Raw genomic sequence first — 21,860 nt, forward strand, 5'->3', positions numbered from 1 at the left:
ATTTTAAGGAAAAAACAAAAAAAAAGCATTTGCTACCCACGGAGATGGTAATTTTTCAAAAAAATAGTTGAATTCGTATTCATCGAACGATCGCTACTGCTGCTCATTGGTGTGTAACTTTATGCTGGAGTTTTTAACGGTCGTATTTGATAGAGCAAATATTAGCTGAGCATACCGAATAAGTTTGTGTCAAGTACGAAGAAAGGGAAGAAGAATCAATCTCGCTTCAGGCCACGCTTGAAGCTGCATCAAATCCTCAGGTCGGGACTAAAATAACACACGACCACATTCGTTCTTCAGTTTACCTGAGCAGGAAGGAACTTGAGTCGTAAATCTTGACGATGTATATATATAACCGGCAGGAATTTAAAAAACAGTAATTACGTGGACACTTGTCAACGTCGAATTTATGTACACTTTCTAAAATGAATTTTCATTACGTTCCAAATATAAACGCGCACTGTTTGCAAGCTCGTTTAAACCTCCATTATTATTTTGCGAATCGATCGAAATGATGATAATTGAAAATGTTCATTTGAACTACAATTTTAATGGAAATGAAAACTTCGGTTTGTTTGGTCGTATATTTGTTTAGCACGATCGAACAAAACGATGCTTTCCGAGCAATACGTCGATAGAGAGTGCGACTGGAATCCCCTGCACACGTGCATTCCCCGCGCTTCGCGAATCCCGGAGAAACGGTCCCGTCCGCTACCGTACAAACTCACACTTAATTCAATACTTCGTGGCTTCGTGGCAGCACGAGGAGGATGCAAACACGAAAAAAAGGAACTAGCGGATGAATAAGCCTGTTGTTGGGTCACGTCTGTTCGCCGCATAAAACATACCATCTGTGTTGACAAGCGGGAAAAATACTCCCCACCAAAATCCAAAAGTATAACTTACGCTAACCGATTCACCGGCGCTAGACTCACCTCATTTTTTCAAAAATAGCATTTCTTAATGACAAAAATAAACCTCATTTTACACTGAGGAAGCTTATTTGCTGATGCACTGAACTCTTTGTTGGACAAACAAATCATGGAGGACGAGATGAAAATCGATAACCCGAGTCAAAATGTATTTGACTGAAAATGATTTACTTGAACATTTAATTTGTTGATTCAAAAAAATCGTCAGCAAAAACTTCGTTTGTTCACCACGATTCGTTGAACCAACAGAAATTTGAATTAATCTCCAGATGTTTTTTCTGACGATTTTCAAAATACCCCAAAATGTAACGGGACATTTGTTTTTAGAGAAAGATTGTTGTAACCTTGGGAATGTGGGAAACGATCCATTTTATCTCGACACTGAAAATATTTGGAGGTACAAAAACTTAGCTGATTAAATATCCTAAGAAATCAACCAAATATAGATAGTTATAACAAAATGTTTTTTGAGCCATTTTCTCAAGATACAACCAAAGATTTGTACACCTCTACTGCGGCATAAGAACAAGAAGTAATCAACCGTTGAATCAAGAAAATAAATTTTGACCAAATGAATTTTGTCAAAAAAATTCCGTTTTACGCGGGCAAGCCGAAAATGAATCTTCGTTGAAAAGGCAACCGCGAGACGGCGCTTGCCATCTTACAATGTTTTCACTCAAGTATATATGCCAAGAATAGTATACACTCGAACGAATAGAAACGACAGGTGAAGTAGAAAACGTGGCTCTGCGAAGAAAATGAAAGATAACTGTAATCGAGCATAACCGGGAGGACCATTGAGATATGCCCGCCGAGATCCGTGATATGCGGTCCAGATGCAATTTCGCAAACATCATCTTCGTTTCATATATACACAAGCCATTGCTCGAGAATGTTCGTCAGAGTAATAATAACGGTGATGGCATGTGTTCGATTGGAAAAATATTATGATTATTCTAAAATGAAATAATTCGTGTTTTCTTGCTGCCGTCTTTGAGATAAATTTGACACAGGCCGATTATTAATAAATTATTGCTGAATTTTTGGGAATTTTTGCTGGGAATATTGAAATATAATGAGTTCAATAACTCAATGATAACTCGGCAATCATAATCGACAAGGATAAGTGTGTGGTCGAGATATGGCTACGACGGCCTCCCAAATTTGAATGGTCCCAAACAATCGAAAATCGAGTTTTTTGCAGTTCCCTCGGCCCTCGTCGTACAAGCGCGATATAATAGTGCATCAGGAAAGGGCATTTCGGTGGATTCTCGGAGGGTCTGGAAAAAATAGAAACAGGAACAAGGAAGTGTAGAAAAAGGTCAAAGTTAGGGAAGTAGCTGGTGCAGAAACAAGAAGAAAAATAATTCAATAAAATTTGAAATACCCTGGAATTAAGTTTTTTCTTCTTATAGAAAAAAAACTGGAAAAAATGTAACCGTGAAATGATCTTGAATAAGTGAAAAAAATGTTTTTTCGTTTGGGGCTCTTTTATACGCACCCGCCTGAATTAAGAGCCTCAAAATGATAATTATAGTGGTGGGAAATCGAGTAACTGGATCTCGAAGAGCCTGCTGGTTAAATTTTATGCACGCGATTATCGCTGAAAAGGTGGTCCCAACAAAATTACAGGCTCACGCTGATTCTTGGGCGTCTCTTCCGTACAGGCTGTTCCAACAATACGAATTTTGATTATCCGGAAATGATGCTGCCCAATTATCGAGATTTCAGTGGGATAATAAATTTCGAAATGATGCGAAACTTTTGAATTTCTTGGTCCACGGATCTCGTCAGATTTCTTCAGTATGGGATTGACACTAATCAGGGTCCAAAATAATCTGGAAAACTATTTTGATAAGATTTTTTGAAAGCGTTTCTCGGAAAATCGATTGCACCCATCGAGCAGCAAGTCTTTTGGACAAATATTTAATCTAATTCGAACTATCAACACGAGTTATTATAAGTCATTCCATTGCTCATGTCAGCTGATATCGAGAATCGTCTCCCAAAGATTTTAAGGAGATTTTCTGGCATCCGGAGCACCGAAAAAAACACCCAGATTTTAATAATCCATTCCAAGTTTCTTTCCACATCGAATCTAGGATTCTGAAAATTCTTACGAAAGTCCCAAGAGTCTGAAATAAAAACTCTTTTCCGACACAATTTTGAATTTAAAAAAAAAACACATTTTATCATGTAAATTTCAATCGACACTGTGCAATTTGTGAAAAATCGTGCACTTCATCTGAAACTTATTTAACTCAATTTATTCCCAAGGAAACGTGTTGAAGAAACTTTTTCCACAAACGGCCTTGAACTGTCGCGTGGCGACCACGAACCGGTCCAACTCTCGCATGTGCGCGTCACATCTCATGAAAAAACAAAAAAATCGTGTTTTTCCGAATTTCTATCCAGGCTGGGAAACATCTTTGATCAGTTTAAACGGTAATCCGTGCGCGAATCGTAGGAAATTGAAATATCAGTAAAAGTTGATACGTAAAATTGATCGTACTTTCGGATCTTCCATCGATGGGCTCAAAGGGTCGAAGAATCATTATTTTCACAATATCGTATAGCTTGCGCAGACAGTCAGGAAGTCGTAAACACGAATTTAAATTCGCGACCATTTGTTACGGGACTCGTCGAACCGCCTCGATAACAAAATATTTTCCAACGGTAAAAAAGTGTCGAACGAGCATAAATGTAATGGTGGAAGCGAAAAAAGTCAATGGAACTTCACCACGATCGCAGAAAAAGTGTAAATCGATTAAGTTTTTCACCAATCAATGTAATCGATCGTCGGTAGAGGATGGACGAGACAGCACTGATGAAAAGAAACGAAAATACTTAAACCGCGGGTCTTTTCTCTCGGTGGTTTTCATTTCTCTCGTTTTTTTTCCAAGACAGTAGCCCCGGAACGAGGAGTACTCGTTCAAGGAGAACGATCTAGGTCACGAATGTATGCGAGAACGGCCAGTCGTACCTTTTCGTTAATTTTTTCGTTTTGTTCCTGCACGTTTTTATGGCTTTTCTTTTTAACTACATCGTGTGCCATTCACGCGGTTTCCAGCTATCAAAAGTGTGTTGAAATACTTGCAGTTAATCGCGCTGTCACTTTCGGGCAACAGGCTCTTTCTCCCGGGGTCCGGGAGTGAATTTGGTAAATGAACTCAAAACTCTTTCGATATTTGTCTGTACACTTAGAGAACGTTAAGGTAGTTCATACATGAAACGATTTTCTTAAGAAAGTCTTGAAATTTACACAGAGTTTAAATGGATTGACGATTGACACGCATTTCAAATTTTAAAGGGTTCGTCTTATTGGTTATTGAGACAAATGTGCTTAAATATGAAGAAAAATACACAGGACTCCAGGGACCGTGCGTAAAAAATCGTTTATCTTTCCATATAACGAATAAACGCTTCTTACGAAGTTTGTGAAAAGCGTACACAATAATAATGAAGTATATAGCGAAGGTCCGGGAAAAAATTCGAGACGACTGTCTTACTTGTAATAAAGATTGAAGACGTTGAAGGTTGAACGAAATTGTTAATGAGCACTCGTATAACCTCACATTTGCTTATTTCGGCATTTCCGAGTTGGAACTCTACCTTGAAAACAATAGCTCGAAGAGAAAAACTAGCAACATACAACGGTGTGAAGTAGTAGATGATCAAAAAATATGATCCATGTTGCGATATGTTCAAACGATGTGTAACATTGAAGTTAAGGAGTTTCGGTACAGGCGATACAATGTTGCCATGCTAATCCATGCTAAAAAAATTAAAAAATTCAAAAAGTTCAGAATTTTATAAAATTTGGTGAACATATTCTTTAGTGCCAAATTTGACTATACAAATTTTTTAAGATTTTTCTTCTACACAGTTATCGAGTAATTGATCACTAAAGTTCACGTGTATAAGCATAGCGTTTCCATATATATAGGTATACATTCCGGGCATAAGAAATCTGCTTTAATGCGTAATTACTCGATAACTAAGTAGAAGAAACTTTTGAAAAAATTTGTGTTTTCGCACTTGATGTTGAAGAACATTATCACCAAATTTGATCAATTTCTTAACATTTAGACTTTTGTACCGAAACTCCTTAAATAAACGAAAAAGTTCACGATGAATCTTGACGCAGTACAAATGAGAACACTGTCCGGCATATATAGAAAGTTATGTAAAAAATTGGTCAAGACAATTATGAGTGTTTTCGAGAAAACTGGCGACAAAGGAATGGCCCCCCCACTGGTCGCAGTGAAACGCATAACCGGTGCTGACTCTATTGTCAGCACCAGCGACAATAAAGTCGAAATAACTGTCCATTAACGTGTGAAAAATCAGAGATAATGCTTAACGAATGCGAGAAAATCAACGTCTCTCTTAATTCGTGCGTGGGCGAAAGTTTATCGTAAAAAAATGAGAATAATCGTGGCGATTCGACTACTGCGAAGAGCCGCACAAGAGTTTACTGTAAAATATTTGCATTCCTAATCTCACTGATTTATACGAGCTTCGTATAAATTTTTATTAACGCTATGCGCGACACAAATTCTTCTGAGATGCATTAAGATTGCCGTTTGTTTACCTTGCGAAATTAAGGACTTCCCTCCATATTCGGTTTTTTTGTTTCCCCGTTCAGCTGCATTTGCATATTTCGAAAGTGATAATTGAGATGTTTCAACGGGCGAGAGAAAAGGCTAAGAATAAATAAATGGCCATTAGCTCAGCGATTAATTCCGATAAATGGACCATCAATATTCACTCTGACAAATTCATTTTGAATTGCTTGTCCGATGAGTAAAAAAATCTGCGTGACGACGTTCTGTTTCGATCGGTTTTTTTTCAAAATTCATTCAACGATTCGAGGTTTTAAAATCTCAAATTATTGCCTGCACTGATGCATTTCATATCACCATTTTCTATGACTAATAATCATGTATAAAAACAATCACTAAACGTCAATTCGGAGAATAAACTTTAAGCACAGTCTTGCCCCAAGAAAAATTCCTTCCATTATCAACAAGTTGAAAACTTCATTAGCAGCATCATAAGAAAATTTACCACGCGTAACAGAAATCTCGTTCTATTCGTTTCTTATGAATTTCTACTAGAATTTATTCACACCTTAAAAAAGCCTGGCATAAACGTATATCACCTTTTGTGCCTTTTTTCTCGTCACATCAAGTCTTACATTAGCAATGAAAAGGCAGCTCAACACTTTCATAATACATTACCATAAAGGATTCTACAAACACAATAAACAATTAATCATTCTCGTGACGTTTTATGCGAATCAATGAAATATCTGCTTCCTGTTTGCATGGAAAAAGACGAACAAATAAAGTTCAATAGTTTCAATTAAATTGAAATTCAAATGATAACAATTCAAATCTATTTATCGAATATAAAATCGTCTCATTTCCCCTAAATCTTTCTTTTTCATTTGTGGAGCACGAATGAAAGGTGAAGACACAATTTGCCATCGTACACAGTGACAAAATGAAAATGTACGTGAGAATACATGCGCAGCATTAAAATGCTTTTTGTTTCATACTCGCCCCGTCTGTCGCTACTTGTCGTAGACTGAGATGTACCGCGTACGAAACTTGAGCGAATGTTTTGTGTATTTTTGTAGTGTGTCGATGAAAGCGGGTATGCGTAACACGCAAGTCGTGGAACGTTGCCTACCGGTACTCGATTCTTTTTAGTCCTCTCGATACCGTACGAAATGACGTCGTATTGCCGCAGCCTAGCAAGTATATACAAGGCCTCCCATGACACTGACTGACAATGAGCTACATCTATTTTATGGGCACTCTATTTTTTTTTATAACCAAAAACTCTGATGCGAAAAAGTATGCCAAATTTTATACTTTTATTGCAGTCGAAAATTCGAAATGAAGAAATAATTATCGAAGGTCATAAAAACTTTTGCGTTCCGAAGCATAAACGAGTGTTTTCTATATTTTCGTGTTTTTTTCCCCTCCATTTTATAGCTCATTTATTTTTGTACAGCAAAAAAAGATTGAAATCTTTTTTGGGAATTAACGGCACGGTTTTCTCTATTCGAGTGGACAAAAAGTGGAAGCTTACCCTCGCTTTTTCTGGACGTATACTTAGGCGGTACGTCAAGATCGTAATTTTCCTTTTCATTTAGATTTTGTGAGTGAACTTGATCGGTCGACCAGGCCCGATGAAGTTTCGATTTATCGGTAGAGTTGTCGATTTTTTTGGGGAGCTCTTTACCGATCGTTTGAGGTCCCGTGTCACTGAGCTCTTCGACGAAACGCCACTTGGCTCGAGGACGATGTTGGTGTTCCTCGACGACGATGGATTCGTCGTCGGGAATCGAATCAACCGATTTTTTCGTCACTGCGACGATCTCAAGGTCGTTGCGGTCAACAAAAGTTCCCGCTTCACTCGGCGAGTCTGCGCCGAATGCAGATTCTTCTTCGTCTTCGATTCTCTCGTTTTCATAAGATCGAGCGTTGAGCGTCTTATCTTCGGGGAGTCCGCTCACACGATTATCCTCGTCAACGTCGATCGCTCTTTCTTGAAATTCTTCTTGAAGCATGTACTCCCTTTGCTCGTTGGGGTTACGATAAACTCGACAAAAAGGACCAACCATGCCGACCACACCTCGGGGAATCGAAACCCCAGGAGTGGACCACGAACTCTCCATTTTTTCACTCCTCGAAACGACGATCTCCTCTCGTTTTCCATCGATTCTCTCGATCGGTGAGTCTTCCATTTTACGCTTTCCCGCTCCTTCGATCTCTCCGATTTCCTCCGAATCGCAGTCAGCCTGAACGGGCGTTGCCGATTCTAACCACTTGTGTAATTCTCGTTGTTTCTTCAACACCTCCTCGCGTTGTTCTTCCACACTTTCCTCCTCTTTGACGATCGGTAATTTCGATACTTCAGCACCAGGGAACACGAGCTTGGGAGGTTTTCTCACGACGCTGTACAGCGCGTATTCGTCGTTCTCGGATTCTTCTTCGACGAAAAAGTCCGGAGAGTCGATTTCTCGCCGGGTATTTGCCGGACGAGGGAAGGTTCCTCCGCAATTTTCTTGATAAACCGGCAAAGGATCGTTATCGTAAGATGATTCACGATGTTTCACTCCACTTATTTGATGCGCGAACGGTTTTTCGTCAGCGTGCGACCGGGATACGGGATTTTCTACGATCGTTGTGCATCCGGAATTGTCGCGATCTTCAAGAAAGCTGTAAATCGGTTCGCGCGTTGCGTTACGTATCCATCTCGGCCTCGTGCAATTCTTGCCTTCCTCTACTAAAATCTTTTCTCCATGATTTTTCGATGCATCGCTCGAGGATGAGATCGATGGAGAACCGCTGTAACACGCGTTACCAACCACTAGCTTACCGATTATTTTAGATTTCAATGTTTTCGTTCTCGACGATCTGTTCGACACGCCCGCACTCACTGGAATCCCCGTCAATTCTGCCACCATATCGTTCGCGAGGGATGAACTTTTTTTATTTCAAATTATTATTATTATCATCGGTCGACACCGGAAGTCACGTGTGTGTCTAGCGCCGAGATCGGATCGGTACGTGGGGACGCGTATCTTAACGGTACCCAAGGAATGTCGTTGATTATATATTCACGCTCTATCTTTTTTAATTGAGAGCTCTGTAACCTCCAATTCTTAAAAGGACCCTGCGTAAACCAGCTGAGGAACGTGATCGGCAAGTAATTCGTTTGGAAAAGCGTTTTTTCGTTACCGTTTGTCACCTCACAGTTCCATCTTCCCTTGAATCCAAATGATTCTTACGAATGATATTTGAAGGCGTCAATTTTCATATCGTTTCCTGATTTTTTAGCCTGCCGTCCGGTAATTTATAGCGCTCTTAAATCAACACCGGTTTTAACGATTTTTCGTCAATTTTTATTCGCGAATAGCGAGAGCTCCCGGGTCTCTTGTGCTTGTGGCGTTTACTCCGCGACTACCCGTTTCTCTTGGGAATAAAAAAAAAAAAATGTCCCACTCGCGTACATGCGAGACATTTATATTTTTATTTTTTTCGCCAACTCACAATGCAGACGACGTTTTACGATCGCATTGGAGGTGGTTTCCTGGTTAACGAGAGATTGGCCGACTACGAGGTCGATCGAATGGATCTAGCCCTCATTCGTGACCGGACTCGCTAAAACATTCCGCGTTCATCTTTTTTTTATTTCTCCTTTTTTTCTCGCCGTTAGATATTTTTGTACACGATGCTACGGTCGCACGAACTTTTCACTTCACCCGCATACGCGCACGTGACTCGTATCTCAAAAGGCACGCTTAACGGATGCGTTTCGTTCGGAGTCAGCGGTGTTCTTGTAATGAGTCACTCAAAATATGATAACAAATTAAAAAACGATCGAGAACTTGACGAAATTTTTTATTTCAAATTAATAATACAAATCTCGGCGAGACCCTCGAGCTAGCAGACGACAGGGGTGCCAATGTACTTATTGTCCCGAGACTCTACCGAGTCTCTTGATTATATTTTAAGGTAGATCATGCCTGAAGAATCGTATTTTAAGGGTGTCTAAATTCGATCGATTTTTACCTCCTAACTGAAGATATTATCACTTTGAATTAATGCCAGAGTGATCAATTCGAAATTGTAAATAAATTGTTTCAACTTATCTTTCGGCGAATGAAATTACAAGCGATTTATTAATCGGGGATCCGTCCCTGACCGAGCCCGAAATTCCATTCGTCCCTGGCGAAAATACTATAGTTTTTTATGCAAAAAAATCGCTTCAGAGAGCGCAAAGGGTAAACACAAAGGATCAAGAAAAAAATATTAATAAAAAGACAGAAAGCTACGACAGGCATGGGCCGAGCCAAGAAGAAACAAAATGCCGAAATAAGCAAATGTGAGTGTTTAATGTGTTTAAGGTCGATCCCCTACGACAGCCCCAACCAAAAGTTATGTACCGTCTGCATATTAAAAGGGTTGATAATTCGTTCGGATCGTAACCAATAACTTTGTAGCGAGCCTATATATACGTACTCGGTGCCAGCAGATATAGTAAAAATATCATTTGCTTTCGTAAAATTCATTCTAAAAGTATTTTTGATCTGACATCGCGAGTAAATTTTTTGACGGAACTATCCGGGCTACGCTTCAACATACAGAAAAGGTTGCCTATACAGACGACATTCGCTTGTTCGCTTGCAAAATATATCGTATGCAGCCTAAACCTTCGTACTTCTCGAGATTATATCTGTCAAACTAGATGGTCAATCACCTTGATTTTTTTTCACAATAGCTGTGATATCCTGCTCTAGCTCCTCCTCGTTTTTTATAAACTTCTTAATTTTAGTACTAGCGGTAGAATTAATAATGTGCTGTTTGCCTATGCATGGTCCATACGTTACGTGTTAATTGAGTCAACTTCAATTACATATATCTCGGGCTCGGGATGGTGAAGCTTGTTCAAATTTTATAGAGGTGCTGTTCATATGTTAAACAATACGTATGCCAAATTAAAAAAATTTCCTGATTTAACTGTCTCGTGGAGGAACCACCTTAATCTTCAACGTAATATCTTTACTACAAGTAAGACAATCTTCTCGAATTTTTTCCCAGACCTTTATACTATATACTTCATTACTATTCTGTACTTTTTCATAAACTTCGTAAGAAGCGTTCATTCGTTAAATGGAAAAATAAACGATTTTTTACGCATAGTCCCCATACGCCTGTGTATTTATTTCATATTTAAAAACTTTTATCTCAATAACCAATAAGACGAACCCTTTAAAATTTGACACCCGTGTCAGTTATCTAGCCATTTAAACTCTGTGTAAATTTCAAGACTTTCTTAAGAAAATCGTTTCGTGCATGAACTACCTTAATCGTTAGGCATAGCAAGCAAAATCTGTTTTTTCCATGTTTCAAAGCCCCTGGAAAACGGCTTTTTTTACTATTTTTTGAATACAATAAAGACATTAATGGAGGATCATGAGTAATGAGCTAAAAAGTGATTGAAAATCAAGAGTGTCGCGTATATAAGCCTCAAACGGCCCATTCGTCAAATTCCATACGTGTCAGCGCGGTGTTTTCAAGCACGTTTCTTTTTCTCATGTCGTACGTGCCGTGTGAGAAGCAGATGCTGGACGAGAGGCGAACGAGTGAAAGAAATGAGTGTTGATACTCGACTTATTGCATCCTTCGCATCGAAAAAGTCCCTTCGGTACGGCTCTTTTCACCTGTGTTGCATACAAACATCGGTGCAAACTCGTAGGAACGTAATTACGTGTGCCTTCGCTATTTTCCATAGCGTCGTCCCGACGGCGAAGCTTCTCTTGTTACATCGAGACTCTTTACTCATGAATCTACGTACAGGGTGTCCGATATCAACCTTCGGAAAACTTTCCCCACAAAAAGTATGTGGTTCAAGCAAAAAAATAAAAGCATCGACTTGATTCTAAAATCCAAGCTCACGCAAGCCCCGATTCGAATTTCTCTATAAAGAAACCCCCACTTTTTATTCTACAATCTTATTCCTGGTTTCAAGGGCTTTCCAAAACCCTGTAATTAAGCATTTTCACGATCATTCGCGTTCCCCACATCTCGTAGTTATTCGAACGCTACTGGGATCTGACATGGAGGCGTGGCCTAAATTTAATATTCAATAAATAACAATAAATCATATTTGTTGATGGTCCGGTCCAACTTCTAGTCATCGAAACTTCTTTTTTCTTTTTTTTTCCTCTCTTTATTATTTTATTTTATTTCATTTTTTTTTTTAATTTTTCGCGAGGTGTAAACGCAACTATTTCCATTTTTTGTTTAATTTTGCGCAAAAACACTAATGTCAATTGATATGTATTAATGAGCAATGCACCCCGATTATTGTTTGAAAATTCAACCCCAGATGTTTCAAAAATTTTGTCAGATCCCAATGGAATTCGTATCTTTCACAAACATCGGAATGACTCTCCCAACTTTTGGTACATCCTGTATAATTACAAAATACACATCCGAATGCCCATCCGGACGGTTGTAATATGCTGAGACGATGATGGCCCCCGACAATTGAGTATAATACTACTTTGGCGAGCTAGTATACCGAGAAAATATCCCTAGAGGGGACGATTAACACGGCACGAGGCGTATCGAACTTGCTTGCCAGTCATCTTAGAAAGTTTTTTTCTCAGGTGCACCTACGAGAAGGGGGTAAAAGAAAACGGGGCAAAAACAGGGTTGTACATAGCGCTGGATACACAGAACACGAGTGCGGTAAGCATATGCGACGATTATATATTATAGATACGGTCCCGTTACATTGAAACTTTAATAGAGCCGGCTCAAAACCGATAATTCGAAAGAAAAAGAAGAAAAAAAGCAAACTACGAGACACACATATTTCCGTACTTTTCAAATATTCCACGGCAATGAAATGAACGATTTAACGAATTTAATTTAACTCTCAAGCCCTCCGCTCGATTTCGCGTCGTCGGAATACTTCACGAGGCTAAAATCCCGCACCGTTCACAGCCTCGAAGGTCAACCGCCTGGAGCACTGACAGATTGGATGCCTTTTTTGTCGCGGGGTCAGCGTCGACCACGCAGCGAAGTCATAACGCTGCAGAAACGTTCAACAGATGGTTTCAAAGTAACGAAACAGCGCGACGACTCCGCGCGCTAACGCGCAAATCACAAAGATCCGATATGAAAAGATTGAATGTTGGAGCACCGGTTGCGAAGGGACACTAAAGACTGTTGAAGCAACGCCGAAGGATCGCGAAACCCACTGATTATTCATGCACCTCGAACGACAGTTGTGAGTCATAACTCACCGTGGGCGATCCTTCAACGCAATCCTCCGAGAAAACATCTTACACACCTGCACTCAAATAATGCATACTTATTACATTCTTTATTTTCGTAATAACGAATAATGTTAAGAGAGGTAAATTGCTGACTGTTCGTCGAGTTTGTATCTTTCATAGCATGTGTCAAATAAATATTTTTAACTTAGTAAGCTTTTAACAAACGAATTGCGTTAATTTCTTCAGTGCTTACTCATTGGGTCATTGCTCCAAGGAGCACCGCGACTCGTTGCAACGCGTACTTTGCATTGCAGCGCAGAGCCCACTACCGGGACTCAAAAGTAGAAAAAGGAATGGTTCGTTCGAGGACGTTCCATCCTCATGATGGGCATTCCCTGAGTGTACCCTCATCAAGAAACGAAACGACCCGGCAAGTCTGATGAAGTCTGTCCGGGTTCTAATCAAAAGACGAAAGTGCCTTCCGACGTTGTAAATCCCGAAATTAGAGTACAAAAGTCTTGACGCTCACGTGTCACTTGACGTTAGTCGAAGAATTACTAAACTACGATACGAGTCCAGGAACGATATTTTTGGGATGAAACGTCGAGAAAAAACTCGACGCTGGCAGCTGATCAGGGCTGAAGTTCTCAGCAATACGGTCTGCAAGCTGCCGAGCTCTCGCTCCCCACCGCTCTCTGCTCAGGTGAACCAATTCCCAGACATTTTTCCTCATTCGCTCAATATGGGGGGTTTTCCAATTAAGGTAGATGGATGAATATTCGCTATCCAAGATTACACGGTCACATTTTTTTAAGGCAAAAATGAGCACGCGCTGGATAGATTTGCAAAATTTGGACGCAGTTGCCAAGTAGTTTAGCAGCAAATTAATTATTGAATATCGACTTTTCTCTGACACTTGTCACTACAGCACATGAAAGTCGTACACACGTATAAAGTTGTTGAATTTCTTCATTAGTTATATCCAAGATTTCGCAAAAAAAAATTGACCGTCGTATTTCGTGGATTTTCAACCTTACCGTTGAAAATCGGCTGAAATGTTTTTAAAAATCTGACGAGAAATCGTTCGGAATAGACGACAAATGGATTGGTAACGTTTGGCAGCGCTGCATTCAATAAATATTCACATGAGACCTGGTCATATTTTGTCATTCGTTTGTTTCGCCACGTTTTTTTTTATCAGTTTTTACAAAACGACCATTTTTATCCCAACGAACTTTTTTATCGTTGATTTTTTCATTTCCTTCCACTGCAATACTACTTTGCACAGTAAACTCATTTCATGACTTATAATATTTGTCAACAAAACTGACAGCGTGACCCAACAGCAGCAGCGGTAGCTGTTGCACCAATTAGAGCACTGTGCGCACTCAATTCAGCTGGTAAAATCGCCTCGCAGATGGATTGGCTACGTACAGTTAAAACAGTTAATGCCTGGACCTATCAATTGTTACCGACCGTTCAAGTTGCATTATGACAGGTCCAGGCATTAATGGAACATAGTGTACACCCGAAGCTTTACTCGCTCGATTAGCAAAAGGATGGAACTGTGAAGAGTATTCTGGAAAACTAGAGTTTCTACTGTGCACGATGAAACCAGGAACTGCGATAAATAATACTGCAATATTCTTGACGTCTGTTCATAATGGGCCGTGTAACTGCAACGCTTTCTTTGCTCGTACCTACAGCGGTGTGTACTTAGTACTTGACACGAGTTCTCGCAAACGTCATTCTTCCGAGTAGGAGGAACAAATGCCGGAGAACAAGCGAACCTCTGAGAAGCATAAAAAACATTTGTTGGCGTTTTTCCTTTTGTTTATCGCTCCTTTTCACGAGCTTCACTAGCACACTGACTCGGTTCACTGGCGTGACGAAACGTTCTTATAGATATGCAGGAACGTGTATGAGCATATGGTTTTCTTCTTGAGTACACCGACAGAAACGATTAACCACCTTGCCTCGTACGAGTCACTTTTTTTTACGATGAGGCGAGCCATTACAATGTTTCATTACAATTCAATGAGATCATTTTTGATGACCAATCTCGAGTAAAGATACATGGCCCATCTTGACTTGCTTTTGTCTAAATATTCCTTTTTAATACTTGGCGTAAAGACGCTGCTGCGTCTCTACATATTAATCGATTCTCGCAATCGTCATTACGGTAAATGGATCGAAGTTAATTTCTAGTCCCATATCTTCGCTCTCACAACTTTCATACCCGCCATGAGACGTTGCTTTGAACAAGTGCTTCAGTGTCTTTTTCTCGATATAATTAATTATAATCAGCGAATGAGCATTACGAGAATTTCACAAAATGATAAACCGCGCACAATTCAAGAGCTTATTTCCTACACGGCTATTATGTTGAGCAAAAAATGATCCTGCGGCGAAAACGCTGCAGGATGCTCAACAGCTGGTGGCCATTAGTGCACGTATCACGTGACGCAACATTTTTAACGTTCTTTCAAGAAATCCAGCAACTTCTGCTTCCCCCGGCTCATATCTTCCTCCGAATGTTACTGCGACCAGAAAATCCACCGAGTCTCGAATTTTCGATGCAATTGCAATTGTTTCGCGATGGAGGCGCACACACTCGATGAGAATTTAGCTCGAAACGTTTTATCCTACGAGATGTAGCACCGCTGAGAAGTTACTCGTGTGCACCGAAATGCAATAACGATTCGCACCGTGCGCTCGAATGGGAAAGTCCCAGATTAAATTTTATTGCTATATAAGTTCTAGTATTTATTGTACCAAACGTATCTAATCGTAAACATGAAACTATCATTGGAAACAATTACTTTTTGACCGATAAAAATGTTCGTTAGTTGAAATGTTCTATCGAATACGGTCACAGTGAAATGATTCGAAACTTTTGCATTTCGGATCTCATCGTCGCGAGCACCTGACGCATTTGCCGCTAAAAAGGTCGCTGAAAATTCTGAATTTCGAGATGAAACACGAGCCTCCGAGTGTCTAATCAATTTTGAAACTCCAATATCAAATACGCATGGGGAATTAGGATTTTTGGTGAATATAAACTACCAAAAAACTCTGCCAATATATTTTGAGGTTTCCTCTCTCGACGCCGCACAGAGAGAGCTCTCATCTGCGGACAAATGATTTTTGTCATCGCCTCATTTTTCAGTCGTTCATACCGCAGGAGAAAGAGGCGTGAAGGAGGCAGGAAAAAAGAAAAATTGTAACGACCGAGAAAGTCTTGCTCGTCCTCGTTCGTTACGTAAATAGTTTTTCAGGTGATGAGTCTAATTAGCATACTAAGAACCGAGAGTCCCGGTTTCCGGGCGTTAGACCGACGGTCCGACGAATGAAAAAAAATTAATAATATTAATGAGAAGACAAAATAAGGGGCGAAACGAGAGCGCGCGCTCTCGCGATGACGACGCTTTGGTAACCAGGCTTTTTATAATCCTATTATTTTTATTGCCACCAGGGAAAACGGTCTCGAGAGGAGAACGATTGAGAAAGAATTTGACCGCTAAATACCGGACAACATCATCTGCACGGAGAGAAAATTTCACTAAAAACTACCATGGTGTCATAGAAGTAGGGTTCTATATCGGTAATATTTATTAATTCTTACGAACATACATAGTAATTTTTTGTGAAGCGACTCGATGAAAATTAATGAGTGATGTCAAAATAAATACATCGGTACACATGTATACCGGTATATTATCGTACAATCGCGAATGAAATTCTGTTATTTACCATAGTAAATTTCTAAACACTTTGGCGTATGATCAATGCTTGTGTTCGAGCTCCTAAAATTATGACGCTGAAGTTTGCAGCGTTGGAGTCCAACGAAATGATAAAAAAAACTCTCCAATAATTCTAGTAATTCTCCAATTTCGTTCCCTGTCGAATTTGCAATTTGTAGTTTTTCAACCTGCACCGACACTTGGTGAAATAAACAAATTGGTGAATTACAAATGTTTTTTTTCCTTCATTTCGTTGGACTCCAACGTTGCAAACTTCAGCGTCGTCTAAAATATTACTATGTTCAACTGTAAATTTAAATTATGAAAAAAGTACTAAGTATAGCAAAACGGCATGATAATTCTACTTGACAGTTCATCATCGAGTCAACATAAATTTGACAACGTTTACTTGGTGAACTATGTTGCGGAAAAAAATAGCACAGTTTAATCCTTTGTCACAGCAAAATACGCAATTTAAGAATTTTCATTCAGAATTAACTTAGAAATAACAATATTTTTGGTAAAAACCTTCAAAATGGGCGATATAGAACCCCAATACCATGGCAGCATAGTAACTCTTACTATTTTTTTTCTCTCCGTGTGGCGTTTCAACTGCTCTGTTGAAAAATAAAGAGTGTGTTTCCATATTGCACTCAATTAGCGTCTCATTTATTTTTGCCCTTTTCTCCAAGGAAAATTGTGTCGTCTCGCTGCGTTCCTGATCTCGTTACGCTCCATTGCTCTTCGATGAAGATCCGACCACGAGAAGTCCGCCATTTTTGCACGCACGAGCGACTCGATCCTTTGAAATCAAGAGTTCTAACGTACATTTTCCTTTCTTCTCCGGATCGAATGAAAAGAAAACAGCGGACAGTCGGAAATATCGACGTACGCGAACACTACTGGCTAATCCTTCTTTTTTTTCAGAGTTTCCAGAATGACTTTCCGTCCCCAAAATATGCGATGTTTTTTCTCACATTGCCGAACGAAAAAAATGCACAAATATTTGTGGCTTTCGTTCAATCTGGAGTTTGATCTAAAACTATATTGTTCGTTTAATCGTGTTCAACCGTGTGAAGATCTTATATTTCATTGGCAACCCGTAATGCAACGTTTCGTTGTTCCAACGACTTTTTTTTTAGCGTACCTTCTCTGAGAAGGATCGTGAAACACTTTCCGATAGTTTCAAATTCCCAATAAAATTTGCGCAATTTTGTTGATTGAATAACCAACAAAAACGCTCTTAAAACAGTCGGCAACTCGAAGCTATAAACAGAAAACAGCGAAAAATAATAGGCAATTTCACATTAATCTACGAGCGAACACGGCCACTTTTATTTCCGGATGAAAATTAGTTCAAATGCAAAAAAGTGATGGGGCACGATGAATTTTCAATTTGTTGGTCTCATTGGTTGGTGGACAATTTGAAGCGTTTATTTTAGGCCCGAATAATAAAGTTTGCTTCAGGAAAATGAACTTGCTGTGCATCGACTAAAAAAATTTCTAATTTGGCTCATTATTTATGTATTTAAACTTACTTGGGTTGGGAGTACTCGACTCCTCGATCGGCTGGAGGGATCCGCCAGCACGCGGCATTTTTGACGCCGATTTGTTTCCTTTTGTTATTGGAAAATTTGTAATTTCCTTAATTTCTGAGACTCCAAGTGATGCGTCTTTTTAAACTGTTTAGAGCTTTCAAAAATTGGCACTTTCAGACGAAAATGTTCGCAAAAATATGCGAAGAAAACACGCGACCACTCGTTGAACTCTCCGAGTCTCTTGAATATCCGTTTTCCCAGAGCTATCGCGTATTTATATTTCTCGGGCCTCTATTCGGTCCGTAGAAACGCAAGATAATTATTGGATTTTCGATTAGCAACATTTTCGATAAAAAAACGTGATTTTTGCTTTGTTCGAAGAAATATTCGCCTCGTCGAAACCGGCGTCAACTCATGATAGCGAATTTGTGTTCTTTCGTCGAAAATACACACTCACATTCTCAGATAAAACCGAAGGAATAACAGAGAAGGAAGAATGATTGGAAGAAAAGGAAAAAATTGAGGGAGAAGAGACCGTAAGATTAAAGAGTTTTTCGATAAATGGGATTATTCGTTAAACCCTCGTTATCGGAACGCGCATTCGAAGCTCGAATTTCCAAAACTACGGATAAACACTTTCACCCGCGTTCGCTTCTCTTCATCCGTTAAATTATGCGCGCTTTTCCTCAACGCCGCGAGTGGAATACACGGAGAACGTTACTTCGGGCGAAGCAAGCATCATTTTTATAATTTACTTATTTTATAATGAATATATTTTTGGAAGAAAAAATGAAAGATTTCAGAGAGCGAGGAACAACGAAGTTTCAGGCTTTTCACTGTCCAGGTACACCCGCGTACACTTGTGCAAACATATATGTATCAAACGGAGCGCTAAACCGTGTGCGTTTAAGCCGCGAGATCGAGTTAAACAAACCTACAAACGGCGGTATAGGGATATATTATACTCGGGCCTCCGAGCCTAGACCTGAGTGAGCTCAAGCGCGAGAGAATTGCGCCGGAGATTGCCCCGTCCAGAAGAGTCTCATACTCTCTTTCTCTTTCTCTCGGTGCTTAAACTCCTTAAGGATGCTCCACGGCATACATTCGCAGCCAAAAACCCCGTACAATCGGCCTCGGAGACTTTTTTCACTTACGGAATGAACCACTCGATGTTTAGTCATTTTTCAATATTGTAAGAAAAATATTAATTTGCAGTTGCGCTAGAACAGAAATATAAAAAAGTCGTTAGGCGACGCACAGTGCTTCTGAAAATAATGAAAATTTTCGATTTTTTTTACCGATTTTTAAGTAAAATTACTTTGATAATAATTGAAGTTTGTTGTTGCGAAATGTCAAAGCTCCTGAGGCGTTGAAGATCGCTTAATTATTTAAGGAGGAACATCATCTTGAGAAAAGTGCTGATAGCGTAATGAAACTTTTAGAATACATTTTTGGATATATTTTCTATAGCCTCTCCAATTTTTAATCCATTTCATTCAGCAGCCATTTTTTAGTAAAACATTTCCAAACTTGGAATATTTAACACCTACGCATAGGAAATAACTCCACAGAGCCCATCTTTTCATACTCAAAAACAAATAAAAAATGGTGATAGTTTAGAAAAAAAAAGTACTATTCCACAGTTTGAACTCTAAAGAACATGTGTGCAAAATTTGAGGTCGTTTAATTGAGTATCCTGTTTCATTGAGGTAATTTCTGTACCGCATGCTAATCAAACGAGTGCTAAATTTTCAAAACGCTTTTAGACCAAGTTTAACGTATCGATTAAATGTATTATTAGTGGATTTGTATTACAGCATATCTTGTTAAGATGTAAAAATATTAAAAACGCTAGTTTTGCAAAACCATCAACTGATAAATGCAAATTTCCACGCTGACACATTTTCACTGGTATTTTTCAAACAATTATCTGCTTTTTTTCATCGATTTTATTGCAACAAGTCTCATTTTGTCCGTCAACTGGTCCTCTATGAATCCACCATGTAGTTGTTTTTTTAACTTTATCCTTTCACTGTTGCAGCTAATTGTTCGTTAAGTGAAAAAACTTTTTTATTCATAATTTCTCTCAGGAATGAGTTTAAAGGAAAATCTACGTGGTGAATTCGTAGAGGATCGGTTGAGAAACAAAATGAGACTTGGTGCAATAAAATCGGTTAAAAAATACAGATGATTATTTGAAAAATACCTGTGAAAATGTGTCATCATGGAAATTTGCGTCTATCGGTTGATAGTTTTGCAAAACTATAATTTTAAATATTTTTTCACGTTAATAAAATATGCTTGAATACATATCTACTAACAATAAGTTTAATCGGTACGTTGAACTTGGTCTAAAAGCGTTTTGAAAATTTAGCACTCACTTGATTAGCATGTAGCACAGGAATTACACACACAGTGTATATTTTTAGCATATTTTTAAATTTCAACTCATAAAGTTGGAATTTTCGATTTCCATTAGATTCGCGTGAACTTCCTTAAGGTTCGTTGCTATTGCTTAGTATTGAGCGATTATAAACAAAACTAATTTTTTTACGCGAATGTATACGTGGAAGAGGTTCAAGCACCATTTTTCATCCTTCTCTTCGAGTAAAACCTCTCCTCAAATCTCCCAGAAAGACGGAGGCCTCTTGCTTGCATTTTGTCGCCTTTTGATACGTGTACACAAAAATATATGAAGTTGGAAATACACAAAAATATTGAAAGACTCAAAGACTCAAGAATTCGGACTCAAAGAATTCGGAAATATGAAGGGAGAGAAGAAATCGTTCATTTTCACCGAGAGAGAATTTGCGGTGGAAAAATTGACGAGCAATGAAAGATTAGAAGAAACATCAAACTCCACATCTTTTTCTCCTCGTTATTCTGCAATAATACACTAATAAATGGCGATAATGACGATGATTGTTATTGTTATTATATTTGTACAAAACAGAGACCATGAGAGCTCATCTACTCGCCTTTTGAAGAATTCGCATTTTATCACGCTGCGAATTCCAGATGTGCAGTTTTCATTATTTCTCTCCACTTTTTCAAATAACCGTGGAGATGCGGTACGCTAAGATTTACCTTTTTTAAAAAATGAAAACAATTTGAAAGCACAACTCATATGTTGCTACGATAAAAATTTGGTTTTTATCATTAATTCGTACTTCAAATAAAAATTAATTCTAGTACAAATTTTCGCAAATTTTTTACTTCGACTCTCGTACACTAACCCTCTTTCCGTACATTTCCTACGTGCCTCATAGTTCTCATAATTATGATGCGCCTCGCAGCTGCTCGGCCGTCGCTTGAAAACTACTTTTTTCTGCTGATTTTTTTCTCAACAGATTTCTTTACGAAATGCACGCTCTCATCGGTTAACTCGGCGATTCGAATACACGCGAAGGGCGCAATAACCTCTTATGCCCAATGTCATTTTTAATAACAGAGAAACGAACCTCAAAAACTCATCATCAATTGAGTACTTCGATGAATTCGAAAAAAATATACAAAAAAGATTATTCCTGTTCAATACTTACCGAAGTATTAATGAAATTTTACGAAATTTACGAAATTATTGAGTGAAATAATTTTCTCAATAATTGATGGGGCTTCCAACAAGCGGCACAAGAGCATTCCAACTACGTGCAGTAGTAAAAAAACACGGGGGCACCGTACGACACTATGTTAGACTGTATCTCACTGGAATACTGGAAACTGGAAAGCTCCCTTTACTTGTAGGTGACTTTTAGACACATAAATAGCAAAAAAAACTCTCTGAACGCGCCTTGGGCAAATCTTCCCGAGTACATCATTTGGGGGGAACCCCCTTATA

General features: G+C 38.9%; 1 protein-coding gene and 1 long non-coding RNA gene across 2 annotated transcripts in view; one reads left to right on the forward strand and one right to left on the reverse strand.

Moving 5' to 3' along the window:
• The window catches only part of LOC122405921 (proton channel OtopLc-like), a 32,222-nt gene extending 10,377 nt beyond the window's left edge, over window positions 1–21,845 (reverse strand). Inside the window, exons 1-2 of the mRNA XM_043410998.1 lie at window positions 21,565–21,845; window positions 18,023–19,242 (exon numbers count right to left, since the gene is read on the reverse strand). Of these exons, the coding sequence (XP_043266933.1) occupies window positions 18,023–18,080 (58 nt within the window). The 5' untranslated portion in view covers window positions 18,081–19,242; window positions 21,565–21,845. The remainder of the gene's footprint in view (window positions 1–18,022; window positions 19,243–21,564) is intronic.
• On the forward strand, window positions 11,113–12,868 carry LOC122405928 (uncharacterized). Its single transcript, XR_006259846.1, has 3 exons — window positions 11,113–11,159; window positions 12,127–12,208; window positions 12,467–12,868. It is a non-coding gene; the product is annotated as an uncharacterized lncRNA (long non-coding RNA).
• Window positions 21,846–21,860: the final 15 nt, after the last annotated feature.

The sequence above is a fragment of the Venturia canescens genome, chromosome 2, assembly GCF_019457755.1.
Source record: "Venturia canescens isolate UGA chromosome 2, ASM1945775v1, whole genome shotgun sequence".
Classification (NCBI taxonomy): domain Eukaryota; kingdom Metazoa; phylum Arthropoda; class Insecta; order Hymenoptera; family Ichneumonidae; genus Venturia; species Venturia canescens.